The 14,503-nt window shown below is 37.1% G+C and overlaps 2 protein-coding genes across 2 annotated transcripts; one reads left to right on the forward strand and one right to left on the reverse strand.

The window, feature by feature from the left end:
* Window positions 1-867: 867 nt before the first annotated feature.
* On the forward strand, window positions 868-1,770 carry LOC110110577. Its single transcript, XM_020842129.1, has one exon. It carries the CDS (start codon window positions 868-870, stop codon window positions 1,768-1,770), a length of 903 nt encoding a protein of 300 aa, XP_020697788.1.
* Window positions 1,771-2,591: 821 nt separating this feature from the next.
* Window positions 2,592-4,558, reverse strand: LOC110110584. The gene is made up of 3 exons (XM_020842141.1): window positions 3,374-4,558; window positions 3,092-3,259; window positions 2,592-2,834 (listed from the first exon to the last, which is right to left on the reverse strand). Exons 1-3 carry the CDS (start codon window positions 4,556-4,558, stop codon window positions 2,592-2,594), a joined length of 1,596 nt encoding a protein of 531 aa, XP_020697800.1.
* Between the last annotated feature and the right edge of the window lie 9,945 nt (window positions 4,559-14,503).

Genomic DNA, 14,503 nt, shown 5'->3' on the forward strand with positions numbered 1-14,503 from the left:
AAAAGTAAAAACAAAAAAGTAATGCGCGATTTCATGTGCGAGAAGCAGGCAGGATTGAGCGGGTTTGGAGCGCGGATTTGAGCTGTTCTGGTAAGCTTGAGCGTGCGGGTTCTGTGCCACATTCGGTCATGTTGAGCGTGCGGGTACAATGCACGATAGAGGGGGTTGGTTAGGTGCGGTTTATTGAGTGGACCGGATAAAAGGTAAAGGAAAAATTTCAGTAAAGAAAAAATAATTTTTCTTTAATTTTTTTATTTTCTATCGAAAAATGGCCATCAGAAATCCACCGAAAATATCTCTGACAATTTTTTTATCTTTTCAACTTGTGTTTTCCTGGTAAAAATTTTTCATAAAAATCTGTCAAAAATACTAGCTACTGATAGAATTTAGTCAATTTTCGATGAAAATGGCAATTGAATAATGTCATTTTTCATATAGTGTCTTATCAGACCGGGTTCAAACCAATCCAGAGCACTTTAGCTATAAATGTTGCACAATCATATGAATCAAGGACTCTTACTAAGGAGAGCATAAGAGAAGCCCTAATTATATGATTACACCAATCTACAAGTATTTCAGTAAGCTTAACGAGTTGACTTGAGCTCGATCCATGGATTAGATAAATAAGTATTAGAATATAAAAACAGTTAAATATTGTATTTATTATATTCTTGCTTACGTGTCATTTATTCATTAGTTTGCAAGAAGGCTTTAGATGTGAAAGCTCTATATATATCCATGTATCTCTCTGGGTGAAAGACAGCAAATATATTTCATTACTTTCTACTTTTCCCTGTTCTTTCTTTCGCTTTTCTCTGTTCTTTATTTTCCACATGGTATCAGAGCCTCGGTAAGAGGTATCAAGAAATGAGCTCGGCTATCTCAAATCCTAGCGAACACCTCGATGGAGAAGGAGTCGCAGATCAGCTCATCCCGGCGACACTGAAGTTCGTCGTCACAAATCTACGCACGCTGGTACATTTGCAACTCCAGGAGGATAATTACTCTCTATGGAGAGCACATATAGAAAAAATATTCAGAGCAAACCGGTTCGAGAAATTTCTTGAACCCTCTCTGTTTTCATCTTCATCTGATTCGTCTTCTACCCCAAATTCCCAATCATCCCAATGGATTTTAATGGACCAAAACCTAGCCGCTGCCCTTTGCTCAACCATATCCACATCTATTCTCCCATATGTAGTTAATCTTGAATCCACAGCTGAAATTTGGTCCACACTTGAAACACGGTTTCAATCTTCAAACATATCCAAATTTATTCAGTTGAAAAATTCGCTCCATAACATTGCCCTCAAGAATCAATCGGTTACACAGTACCTGACCGAGATCAAGACTCTTGTCGATCAAATCTCCGCATCCGATTCTTCGGTTGATAATGAGGACGTGATTCTTTACATCCTCAACGGATTACCTCAATCCTATCAATCTTTTAAAACTGCTATACGGACTATGCTAAATCCCATTTCTCTGGATCAATTGTATCCTCTTCTCCTAAGTGAGGAGATCAATATTGCAGCTGATACGGTTAGATCTGCTCCACCTAATGATCCGCAAACCGCTCTTTTCGTGCCAAGAAATCACGGCAGAAGAGCACGTGGACGTACAACACCTCTACAAGATCTCAGCCCAACCCCAATGCTAATTTTATTTGTCAGATATGCTCAAAAAGAGGTCACACGGCGACAACCTGCTGGCATCGACTTGATCAAAACTATGGTCAGTCTCATACCACGGATGCTCACCGAGCATTAGCCGCACAAACCGAGAGCAGTCCATCCAACTGGTACTTGGACTCCAGATCGACGTCTCACATAACAAGCTCGCTCGACAACATGTCCAATATTACACCTTATCAAGGTTCGGACATGATCACGGTTGGTGACGGGAGATCGGTCAACATTGCCAATACCGGCAACGGCTTGTTATCGACTCCCTCCAGTAAGCTTGCTTTATCTCAGATTTTACACACACCGGCTTTAAAATTTAATTTACTTTCTATTTCAAGACTTATAAAAGATAACAATATTGAGATAATCTTTGATCCCTCTGGTTTTAAATTTAAGGATTTGAAGACTCAACAGGTGCTTCTTCAAGGCCCGTGTGATCGAGGATTATATCCAATATTTTCCGCAAATCCGACAGCTCCAAGTGTGGCTCTGGCTATAACTAACAGCAAATTACCTTGGCATGATCGTCTGGGGCATCCAAATTTACATACGTTAAAAACAATAGCTCATTGTAATCCTAGTTTGAACATTTCAATTAGCTCTATTTCTTGCAATTCTTGCAAATTATCAAAAGGACATAAACTTTCATTTCCTAAATCTAACACTAGAATGAACACCATTTTATCGTTGATTCACTCTGATGTTTGGGGCCCAGCCCCAGTAGACTCTGTTCAGGTTATCGATTTTTTTTTGGGAAATTTTGGGGCAAAGCCCTTAAATTAAAACTGAAATGATTACAAGTAAAAACAAAAAAAACTGGCTTAAAACATAAGCCCCATTACAAAATGTAAAGGAAAAAATAAGAAAACCCAAAAGACAGAGCAGCAAAACATGTCCCTAAAAGACTCAGAAAAACAAAACTTGGTACAAAAAATCAAAAACTAGCTGAACCAAAGGTTCAACACCATGTCTATGAGCACGAGTACTTCCCGGTTGCCCACGAATTACCACACGGAACATCGAACGGACATCAATGAGAGGAGCAAGCACCAGAGGTAAACGAAGACCATCCAGGGAAGTGTACCAAATCATCATTGCCCTGGGACATCCAAAAACTCTGTCTGATGGGAGATTCTCCAGGAGAAGCAGCTGGGGAAAGAAGTTTGAATCTTATCAAAATGTTTCCACTTAGAAACTTTAGCAGAAATGGCCCTGGAAATGTTGTGACAGAGAGAGAAAATATTGTAATGATTCCCAGCATATCTCCTGTTATTTCTCTCTCTCCACAAAAAATACACCAGACAACATATGGCAAAATAACAGAAGTTCCTTTCAGTTGCCTCATATCCTTGGTATTCTTCAACAAATTCAAATAACTGCATAATATTTGGCCTCAAAAGAAAAACCTTGACATCAGGTAACATAGTTTGTAAGATACTGAAAGAGAATGGGCATTGAAAAAAGAGATGAGATGAGGATTCTTCTTCAGTATGACAAAAACCGCAGGTTGGGTTAATGAGAATGCCCCTAACAGCTAAGACATCAGCAGTTTTCAACCCATCATTTACAGCTACCTACGCGTAAGAGGAGTAACGTATAGCAAAGTGTTTATGCCATATATATTTATGCCAAGGGACTTTAAAAATATCATCAAAAAACTTTCTTTTGAATGTTTTAAAGCTCGGGACCCCTTTCCCAGTCCAGGTAATCACGTTGTCACCATCCTGGATGTGAATAGATAAGAAAAGCTGATGCATATGTTGAGGGATTAAACTCAAATTCCAGCTGCCATTAGTAATAACATTACTAACCAACAGGCCTCTCTGCAAACAGTGCAGGTTCATTTCAGCCAAAGATTTCCCTTTCACCCACGGGTCCCATTGAAGGGAAAGAGAGCAGTCTGTATTAGTAACATTAAAGTTCAGAGAGTGTTTGACAGTAGCAGAAGTAGAACAAATAAGTTTCCAGTAATGAGAGGCTCTAGTATTTAGAAGATTGAAAGGAGAATCAAATTTAGTTTTGTACCAGCTATTCAGGGGGTAATTAATAGAGTAAAATCTCCACATAAAGGTGCAAGCAAATCCAAAGTACATGGATTTAATATCAGGTATTCCAAGACTCCCAAAACAGTAAGGTAAGGTAGTTTTTCTCCAAGAAATCAGGTGTAATTTCTTATCCGTAGAAGAGCCATGGTATAAAAACCTTGCACAAATTCTGTCAATAAGCTTGCATCCAGCTTTGGGTATAATTGCTCCACGAATCCAATACGCAATAGTATTGGCAATTGTAAATTTCAAGTATTTAATCCTACCTACAAAAGACAAAAACTTAACTTTCCAACCAGCAAGTAGAATAGTGATTTTACTCAGTAGTGGTTGGAAGTGAGAAATGGTGAGTCTTTTAGTGGAGGTAGGCAATCCAAGGTATTTGATAACATGATCAGCTTGGGAGAAATGAAGGAGGTTTAAAATGTCAGAAGTAGTTTGAGATTCCTTAGAGAAAATAATAGAGCATTTTTCTCTATTGATGTGAAGACTCGAACAATCACCAAAATATGAAAGAATATTATTCAAAGCTTGAGCATTTTGAACCGTGGCAGGTCCAAAAATCAGAACGTCATCGGCATAAAGCAGGTGAGTATAAGAGGTATTGCCACAAGGAAAACCACAAAAATTACTGCCATCCAAATAACAAGAGAAGACATCCATAGCAATGGCAAAGAGAAGAGGGGATAGGGGGCACCCCTGCCTAAGACCCGAAGTTGAGTTAAAATAGCCTTGTAAAGCCCCATTGATGCAAATAGAGAACGTCACATCGTAAATACACCCTTTAATCCAAGCAAAGAACTTCTGGGGAAAGCCTTTCTCGTACATTCTCGAAATGATAAAATCTCTAGAAATGCAATCAAAAGTTTTTTTAATATCAAGCTTGGCACAAAAGAAGTCCTTGCTCGAAATATTTTTAAAATCTCTCAAAATTTACATAGCCAACACAATGTTATCAGTGGAAAGCCTATTCTGAATGAACCCAGCTTGACTATTATGGATGATATAAGGCATAATGGGTTTCATCCTATTGGCCAAAATTTTAGCAATGATCTTATAGAAAGTGTTGCAGAGGGATATGGGTCTGAAGTCAGTGATACGAGAAGCATGTTGAGTTTTGGGAATAAGAAAAATGGCAGTGGATTTAACATAATTAGGAAGAGATCCAGTATCAAAAAAAATTTTAATAGCTTGACAGACGTAATAACCAGTAATGCCCCACGAGGATTTGTAGAACTCAAACGTGAAACCATCGGGCCCGGGACTAGTGGTAGTAGAACCCGCAAAAATAACATCCTTAATTTCCTGGTCAGTCACCTGGGAAGTCAGATAGGAGAGGTGGTGTTGGGGAATAATGGAACCCCTAGGAAATTCAATGCCATTTATCAGATTGGGAGGAGAGGCATTAAAGATCTCTTTAAAGTAGGCAACAGTTGCTTGAGCTATGTCAGAGGGAGTAGTAAACACACCATCCGAAGAAGAAATGACTTTAATCCGGTTGTGATTGCCTCTAGCTTTGATCCTAGCGTAAAGAAAACCCAAATCATCTTCCCCATTAGACCGCCATTTAGCTTTCCCCCTTTGAACAATCCAGTTAGTCCATGCTTTATGAAAATATACCAACGACGTATTAATTTCTTTGAGATTAGCATTAAGCTCAGGGTTCAAAGGATCCCTTTGAATAAGTTCCATACACCTTTTCTGATTGTGATCCAGCACAGCAATTTTATCTTGTAAGAAATTAGCAGAGGACCAATTTCTTTGTTTCAAACCTTTTTTCAAAGAATTGAGCTTCAGATAAAGATTTGTAATAGGACTAGCGTTAGAATGGGAAGCAAAAGCAGAGATAACAGTATCCCAATAACCTTCCATATGAATCCAATAGTTTTTAAAAAGAAATCTGCTAGCAAGCATGTCCAGATTACCCGAACAAAGGATAATAGGTGAGTGATCTGAGCAAGCGAGGGGATCAACTCTATAATAAGAATTAGGAAAATTCTCAAGCCAAGCATAGTTAACAAGCATCCTATCTAATTTGATGTGAATAGGATCGTCCACTCTTTGATTAAACCAAGTAAAGTTCAAACCAGTAGAAGATAGCTCAAAAGTTCCAGAATCAAATACCCAAGAGTTTAATTCATTCAGTTGGTTGTGGAGAGGTGAAGAGCCACCGTCTTTTTCATTTGCATTCCTAAAACAATTAAAATCACCCATGATGATCCATGGACAATTAATCCCCTCAACAATATGAGCCAGATTATTCCATAGAGTAGCCCGATCTACCAGAGCATTGGCAGCATAAACCGCAGTAAGCACGAAAGAAACAGAATGGGAGGTGGATACAATACCATGGATGTGCTGAGTCGAGGAATGGATCTTTCTAAAATTAAGAGCGGCAGGTTTCCATTTCAGGCAAATACGTCCCGGACCCGAATTGTCAAAATTGTTACTGCTAGCTAGCTTCATTAGTAAAAACATTATGGGAATAACAGAACCAGTCATCAGAGAGAAGGTGGTGCTGGATTTTGGCTTCCAGGATGCAGAGAAGATCAAGACGCTGAGAGGAGATTAATTTTTTACAAGCATTGACTTTTTCAGGGCTGTTGAATCCACAAACGTTCCAGCAACCAATTGCAGGGAGGGTCATTTTGACTTGGTGGTTTTTTGCGCTTTCTTAGCGCTTTTGGTCTTAGTGTTTTTGGCTTGTTGACTTGTACTGGAATTCTTGCCAGAATTCTTAGTGTCAGGCGGTTCATCCGAAAGTGGGATAATGTTACTTGAAGACTGCTCAGATTCTTCAGTAGTTTTCGGCTGGTTATCCAGGAGGAGGGGATCAAATTTGTTTGGTGAGGTGGAGAGATTGCCCGTAGGCTTAATCCACGGTTTGGGGGTCATTTTATGATTTTTTTTAGGAGAGGAAGGGACAGAAACAAAGTCATCCCTTTCCAACTCACGGGTGTCGATGGGGGTATTGTTATCTTTTCTATGGGAAGAGGACGCATCTTCCACAGCAGCAGAGGAAGGAAGATTTAAGTTTGGGATATGTTCTGATAAGGGAGGGCAATTAGCCTTATCAGTCTCTGGTTCAAGTGTGGTATTAGGAGGGGGGCATATAGCAATTTGATGAAAAGCAGGGGGATTAGGAGTAGGGATTGGGAGAATGGCAGGGGAAGTAGAAGAAGGAAGAGGAGGTCTACCTCTAGGTCTGCTTTTACTTCTGGCTCTGGATTGATGTGTGTTCATGGTCTTTTGTTGAGGGTTTTTTTGGCATAAGTTTGACGGATGAACAAGTGATCCACATCCCGAACACGGAGTTGGTTTCCAATAGTATATGACTTTGAGATTGACATCATCACCATCTAAGGATATAGGGATTTCTTCAGGGAAAGTAGATTTGCTCGTCACCAAGAAGCAGACCCTAGCGAAGGTGAGACGGGTTTTGCGGGCGGTTAAAGCATCAACAGCTAAAGGGTGTCCGATAAAGCTGGCAATTTTTGAAATACCATGAGGATTCCACACTGCAAGTGGGAGGTCAATAATCTTAATCCAAATCGGAATGGAGGAGAACTCGTCACGTTTGGGGATGAACTTAATTAGGGTTCCATTGCTGCAGGATAAAAGGTCTCCCGAAAAAAAACCACGGTCCGCCCGACCAAGCAGCTTCGTAGTCTTCCATAGCCGAGAACTTAAAAAGAAAAAATCCATCATTAAGTGAAAGCAAATCAACCGCACCTTTGGGGTTCCAAGCTTTTTTCATAACATTCTGCAAGCTCAAATATGTAGGTCTTGGACCAACGGAGTAGCCAACCAGAGATAAGCTCCAGTCTGGAGTGCCAAGTTGAAGCTCAGCAGCAGAGAAAGGGATCTTAGGGGAAGGAGGGACAAAAGAAAGAGAGAACTCATTAGCTATAGGATCTTTGTTTGTGAGATTAGAGAGAAAGTTAAGGCCAGGAGGAGCAGCAAAAACATGCCCCTCAGCATCAGGGAGAGGGGGAAAGTCAGTGGAGTAGGAGGCCGAAGCCATGAGAAGAAGGTTGGGGAGGGAGAAGCCCTCCCCACAGAGCGGCGTAGTAAGCGCGGGAAGAAGGCGCCAAGGGAAACCCTAGCAGATCATACGTCAAGGGAAACCCTAGCAGAGCCTGAGAAATCACGTTGTAAGATTGTCGAGCTTTATTCTCATTTCAAGGTTATCGATATTATGTTATTTTTATTGATGACTTTAGTCGTTTTACTTGGCTTTTTCCGCTACGACAAAAATCTGAAGTTTTTCAAACATTTGTAACGTTTAAAAACCAAGTTGAAAAATACACATCGCATAACATTAAAATCCTTCGAACCGACGGAGGCACATAATTTATAAACAAGCAGTTCTCTCAATTTCTTGTAGATCAAGGTATTTGTCACCATGTATCTTGTCCATATACACCCGAACAAAACGGTGTTGCGGAACGCAAGCACCGACACATCATAGAAACAGCCAGGACACTTTTGAGGACTACGTATGTTCCTTTTAAGCATTGGCCAGAAGCTGTAATGACATCGGTGTATCTTATAAATCGGATGTCATCTACCACTACGTCCCCATCCACTCCATTTGAACTTGTGCATCGAACCAAACCAGAATACAAACATCTGAGGACTTTTGGAAGTGTTACCTATCCACTGCTGCCTCCTCATACTCACCACAAGTTCCAACCCAACACAAAACTGTGTGTTATGCTCGGTTACTCAGATACGTATAAAGGGTATAAGTGCTTGGACATGCTTACTAATAAAATTTCATTCTCCAGACATGTTACATTTCAAGAACAAGTATTTTCGTTCAGTCTGCAGGATGAAAAGAAAGAGGGCTCATCAACTGTTCTTCCACCATTGCTTCTTATGCCGAATTCGGCTGCTGCTACAAACCGAACTCACCAACCATTTATTCCAATCAATAACTCTTATATTGACCCAGTGTTAATACCATCACCTACATTACCTGCATCTATTACTCACAATAACACTAATTCTGAATCTACTATCCCACAGCAGGTATCTCATCCGATGATTACAAGAACAAAAACTGGCAAGCTTAAGCCATTACTTCGGATGAATCTTCTGCACACGAAAGAAGCATCAAGCTCCAGTATTCCTCCTTCAAACTACACCGAGGCAGTCAAGCATCAACACTGGAGAATAGCAATGGCAACAGAATTTTTGGCATTACAACAACAAGGCACCTGGAGTCTTGTGCCTCCTCCACCAAACGTATCTATACTTGGATGTCGCTGGACCTACCGCACCAAACTCCACTCTGACGGCTCCATAGCCCAATACAAAGCACGACTGGTTGCGCAAGGCCATCGTCAAGAATTCGGGCTAGACTACACTGAAACCTTTAGTCCGGTCGCAAAACTTCCTACTATTCGTATTATGCTTGCAATTACACTTTCTAACAATTGGTAGGTCCATCAACTCGATGTCGCGAATGCATTCCTTCATGGAAAACTTACCGAACAAGTGTTTCTGACTCAGCCTAAAGGATTCGAGGATTCTACTTATCCTAAGCATGTTTGTCAACTCCGCAAAGCCATCTATGGCTTAAAACAAGCCCCAAGACAATGGCACACTACATTCACAGAATACCTAATATCCATTGGGTTTGAATGTAGCTCAGCCGACCCATCGCTTTTTTATTCTTCGTCAACAATCTAACAGTATTTACTTACTAGTTTACGTAGACAATATATTAATTACTGGTTCAAATCCAACTTTAGTAACCACTGTTATGCATAAATTAAGCCAACAGTTTTCTATGAAAAATTTAGGCTATGTGCACGATTTTCTTGGAGTGAAAATTGACCGGTACAAATATTTCTACTTCTTATCCCAACAGCTATATGCCACTTCTATATTACAGCAATCGGGATTACTCAACTACAATTCAACTGCAAATCCCACATGCACCAAAATTCCGGATAACCCCAAACCTGATGTCACGTTATCTGATCCGGAAGTCTACCGTCACATTAAAGGTTCCCTACAGTACCTAACGTTAACTCGACCAGATATTGCATATAGTGTAAACAAACTCTCTCAACATATGCATCAACCGGGATCACAACATATCTTCATGCTCAAGAAGCTCCTACGATATATTAAAGGTACAATTCAATTTGGAATTCCAATTATAAAATATGATCTTGTGCTTAAATGTTTTTCAGACGCTGATTGGGCAGGCGATCCTAGCTCGAGGAAATCCACGTCTGGATTTTGCTCATTCTTGGGAAACACCCTCATTTCTTGGACAGTTAAAAAGCAACATACAGTAGCCAGGTCGTCCACCGAATCAGAATATAGAGCTTTAGCTGCTCTTACTGTAGATATCATCTGGCTCAGATGCTTACTTTCAGATTTTGGTGCTCATCAAACGAAACCTACAGACATGTTTTATGACAATACCTCAGCCATAGCTTTAGCAAACAATCCGGTGTTCCATGCCCGGACCAAACATATAGAAATCGACCAAAAATTTATAAGAGACCACATTAACCAAAATCACATCCGTCTCCTACCAATTAGTACTGTTGATTAAACCGCGAACATTCTTACCAAAGCTCTATCAACACCTAGGTTTGAGATGCTCAGATCCAAATTGATGGTCTCCAAAGATCCATCAGCTTGCGGGGGGATATTAGAATATAAAAATAGTTAAATATTGTATTTATTATATTCTTGCTTACGTGTCATTTATTCATTAGTTTGCAAGAAGGCTTTAGATGTGAAAGCTCTATATATATCCATGTATCTCTCTGGGTGAAAGACAGCAAATATATTTCAAAAGGTGAAAAATCCATTCTCTAATGGGTTTAGATTAAAAAATTATAAATTTCATCCTAACTATCGTAATCAAAATTAAAAAGGAATCATGTATGACCCCAAATTGTCAAAATATTATTTGATCAAATATTAAGCTATAATAATCTGGATGCGTTATCATTAGTTTCATAGTCTAAGTCATAATAATAAATGATGATCTCCCCAAAAAAAGAAAACATCATCTACTATTAACTATTTGAACATGGTGATAATGATCATTTTTTATTTTAATTTTTACAAAATAATAATTTTCTTTCATCCTATTTAGGAGCCAAGTAGATTGGGTTTATTTTATCCAGTATCTTAAATCATACATGATGGCATATCTTCATAGTTAATTACATCATAGAAAGTTTTAGGCATCCTATGAATACTCATGATTAAAATAATGGTAAAAAAATTATTTTGAAATTTCTAAGAGTGATGCGAAGATAATGATGTTGGAATTTTAATAGGAATTGGATCAATTTTGAACACTTATTTTGGAGGCCAAAGTATGAAAAGTAGGAGGCATTTTGAGATTATAAAATAATTTAGAAATGTCTTAATATATCTTATGTTGGACTTTAAATTTTTTATGAGAGAAAGTTTTAATTCAAGTTGACATTTTATTAGAATTTTGGGATTAAATTCCCGATGTTGCGGACTTATGATTTTAGGTTCGCCCCAAAAAATAGATCTAAGATGGGCACTAAACTATAGTGATATGAACCTAACTAATAAAATGCAAATATGCGCTTACATTGACCTGAATTAGAGAGCAAACTAAAAAACCTAGGCACTTTAAAATCATATATCCAATCATTATAAAAGATGGGTAAGATTTGTTGTTTAAGTCTTATAGAAATTGAGGCTGACATCTAGAGAAGATTCTAATTATCCCATTTACTTATTATGGTGGGCTTATGCTCAATGTAATTAAATTTTTATTTTTTTAGTTGAATTCTAATGCAATGCATGCTGATTGACATTGTATATATATATATATGATGAACTTTAAAAATTAGGCTGAAAAATATATTTTTTTCTAGAGATGTGTAACATCCCCTAGAGGCCTAGATAGAGCTGCACCCAAATAGATCATGTGGTCTACTATGGCCTGCAACCGGGGAGGTGCATAATAAGGAGAGAATATCGATATAAATGTATGAAAAACATCGGGCATGCCCAAGCTTTATGCTTAGGTGTGCTTATCTTCTTATGTGAGCCTGATGTTTTTTATTTAATTACAAGTAGAAGAATTTTTCATGATTTTTAAGAGCATAAGCATGTTCTAGGCTAAAATAAATCCCGTATATAAAAAATAAACTTGGAAAAGCAAGCAATTTCAAAAGCACAAATAATTTAAACAAATATTATCACATAATATCAAATGAATGTAAAAGAGGCCGTGTAGAAAATGCCACTTAGTTACAACCCATGGTCTGCATAAATTAAATGTGGTCGGGTACCACTAACAACATCCCAGATTCTAAGCCTATAAATCAACACAAGTGTTAAAGTGGGGGTATTTTTTATCCTCATTTCTTTAACTTCTTCCTTCGAGCTCCTTTGATCCACCGTATCCATATATCCAAATGTAAATAACTCCTCGAAGGGGTGTTTATCTCTTTGGATCTCAAACTTACCCAAGTTTGGATCTCCCAATAGAATGAAATATCCCATAAGAGATGTTTCTTTCTCTTGAATTCAAACTGGGTGTCAAGTACCCCCACTTTAAGTGACTTTCATAACTCTTTTTTGAATTTACATTTATGAACAAATTAAATGACTCTATTACAACTTGCATATTATTTTAAGCAGTTTATATATAAAATCATCAAAATATCACAAGCATTTCTAGAAATTTCATAGCCGAGAATTGAATAAACATATTCACTTGGCCATGCTTTTAATATTAAGGGGGCTTACAATTTTAGCACAAGCTAAAAATTTTGTTAATCACATATTTTTTATCTGCCCCTCTTTATATAACTATGCATATGCACGACCACATGCTAAAAACTCCATTAGCATCTGAATCGTTCCTATCCTATGAGAAATCTAGTGCCTATCACATGTCACATCACATATAACATGATAAAGAAAAAAACATCACATCATATATAGGAAAGGAAGGATGAAGAGGAACAAGAAGATGAAGTTAGTAATGACAGTGGAGATAGAGGTCGCTGGTGACGACGGTAGAAAAAATGGTGATTGAGAGGCAAAATAGCCGAAGATGGAAGTCTTCCATAACAACAAAAATGGCCATAACAATGATATAAATGGTCTCAAAGAAAGTCCGAAAAGAAGTCACCATCGCCAATGAAAATGAAAATTAAGTGTTGAGCCAGAAAAAGAAGGGGAGGCAATAAGGAACATGGACAAAAATATTTTTTATTATTAATTTTTTTTTAAATAATAAAGTCGCAATAAAGCAAAATATATTTTGATTTTATAAAAAATAGAAACAAAACAAATAGTAAAATTAAAAAAAAAAAATTACAAAATGGGCCAGAAGTTTCTTATTTTATCCTGTAAAAATACGATATAACCTTATCTGGTTCAAGATGATTGGAAAAGTGATGGTTTATTTCTCTTTCTATAATTTCTGATGAATAACTTTCAAAAATTAATATAGTAATCGATGCCACATTAAGCAAAATTATTGTATCATCATACAGATGGACATAATACCCTATGAATTGACAGCAACTACAAATAGTATTTTTCAATCGTATTTTTTAAATAAAACAAAATCATGAAACCAATTATTGAAAATCATTAAAAAAAATTAACACCAAATGAGGCAATGCTACTACAGACTTAAATTAAGGGCATATGAATTGCTTAAAAAAAAATTAGAGTAAAAAGAATATAACGTACGTGTTTGAAATATTTAAAAGATATTTTATTGTGTAAAACAAACGTAAAAGATTTTTTTTTTAATTGAAAAATCTTTATATTTAGAATATTTTATACCTCTTTAACTTCAAATTAAATATCCCATAAATTACATATAACCATTCCAGAAATAATCAAAATATATCATAGACAGATTTTATAAAGAAATAAAACAAAATAAATCAAAATAAATAAAAAAAACAATCCGATATGGGCCCAAAGTTTTTTATTCTAATTAACCAATCTAGCTCAAGATGATTGGAAAAGGCACATTATAATAAAGCTAAGAAGTGTTGTCAATCAAACATTTTAAATAAATCAAAATCATGATGACTAAAATTTGAAAAGCAATGCAGCAAAAAAAAACACCAAAAAGTCGTAATGCTAATACACAATCTTTGAATTTGATTACTTAATCGTGCTATGAAATCGTGAAATTATAACTTGAAATATTGGCAATGAGAAAAACCGAAGACAAGGGCGAAACTGTGTAGTGGTGAGCCCCCCAAAAAAAATTAAAACTCTTAATATATTAAGGGTTATTTGTAATATGTCCCTCTTGAATTTTATGTTTTACCTACAAAATCTTTTTTCATGCAATTTTCCCCAAAAATCGGAAAGCCCTTTAACCTCCCACTATTTTCATCCAATTATGTTGAACTTTTCTAACACTAACAAATAAGCCTATGAAAAACAATTATGTGCAAAATAAATTATTATTGCACCCTTATATATATTTTTTCTTTTTTTATAAATTTGTCACTTGCCCCCCTTTCAGAATTAAGGTTGGTTCCACCCTTGACCGAAGCCAGACAAGAGTACGAGAGAATTTCTGAAGCCACTGACTATCAAGAATATTGACAATAATGAAAAAACAGGAGAGCCAAACGAGTAAAAAATTTAAAATGTGGGAAGCAACAAAGAGGATGATTTTGATACCTGGAACAAATACAGCAGCACAATGATTTTGATCCCCATACCAAGCAATTATATATGATTGATGAAGATTCAACCAACAAAAAAGAA

The sequence above is a fragment of the Dendrobium catenatum genome, unplaced genomic scaffold (assembly GCF_001605985.2).
Source record: "Dendrobium catenatum unplaced genomic scaffold, ASM160598v2 fragScaff_scaffold_421, whole genome shotgun sequence".
In the NCBI taxonomy this organism is placed as follows: Eukaryota; Viridiplantae; Streptophyta; class Magnoliopsida; order Asparagales; family Orchidaceae; genus Dendrobium; species Dendrobium catenatum.

Coding starts and splice junctions, on each gene's coding strand:
- LOC110110577 (XM_020842129.1), top strand. CDS start 868: ATGAGCTCGGCTATCTCAAATCCTAGCGAACACCTCGATGGAGAAGGA.
- LOC110110584 (XM_020842141.1), bottom strand. CDS start 4,558: ATGTACGAGAAAGGCTTTCCCCAGAAGTTCTTTGCTTGGATTAAAGGG. Junction 3,260..3,373: donor TTACCTGGACTGGGAAAGGG/GTCCCGAGCTTT, acceptor TCTTACGCGTAG/GTAGCTGTAAATGATGGGTT. Junction 2,835..3,091: donor CTATGTTACCTGATGTCAAG/GTTTTTCTTTTG, acceptor TTCTTTCCCCAG/CTGCTTCTCCTGGAGAATCT.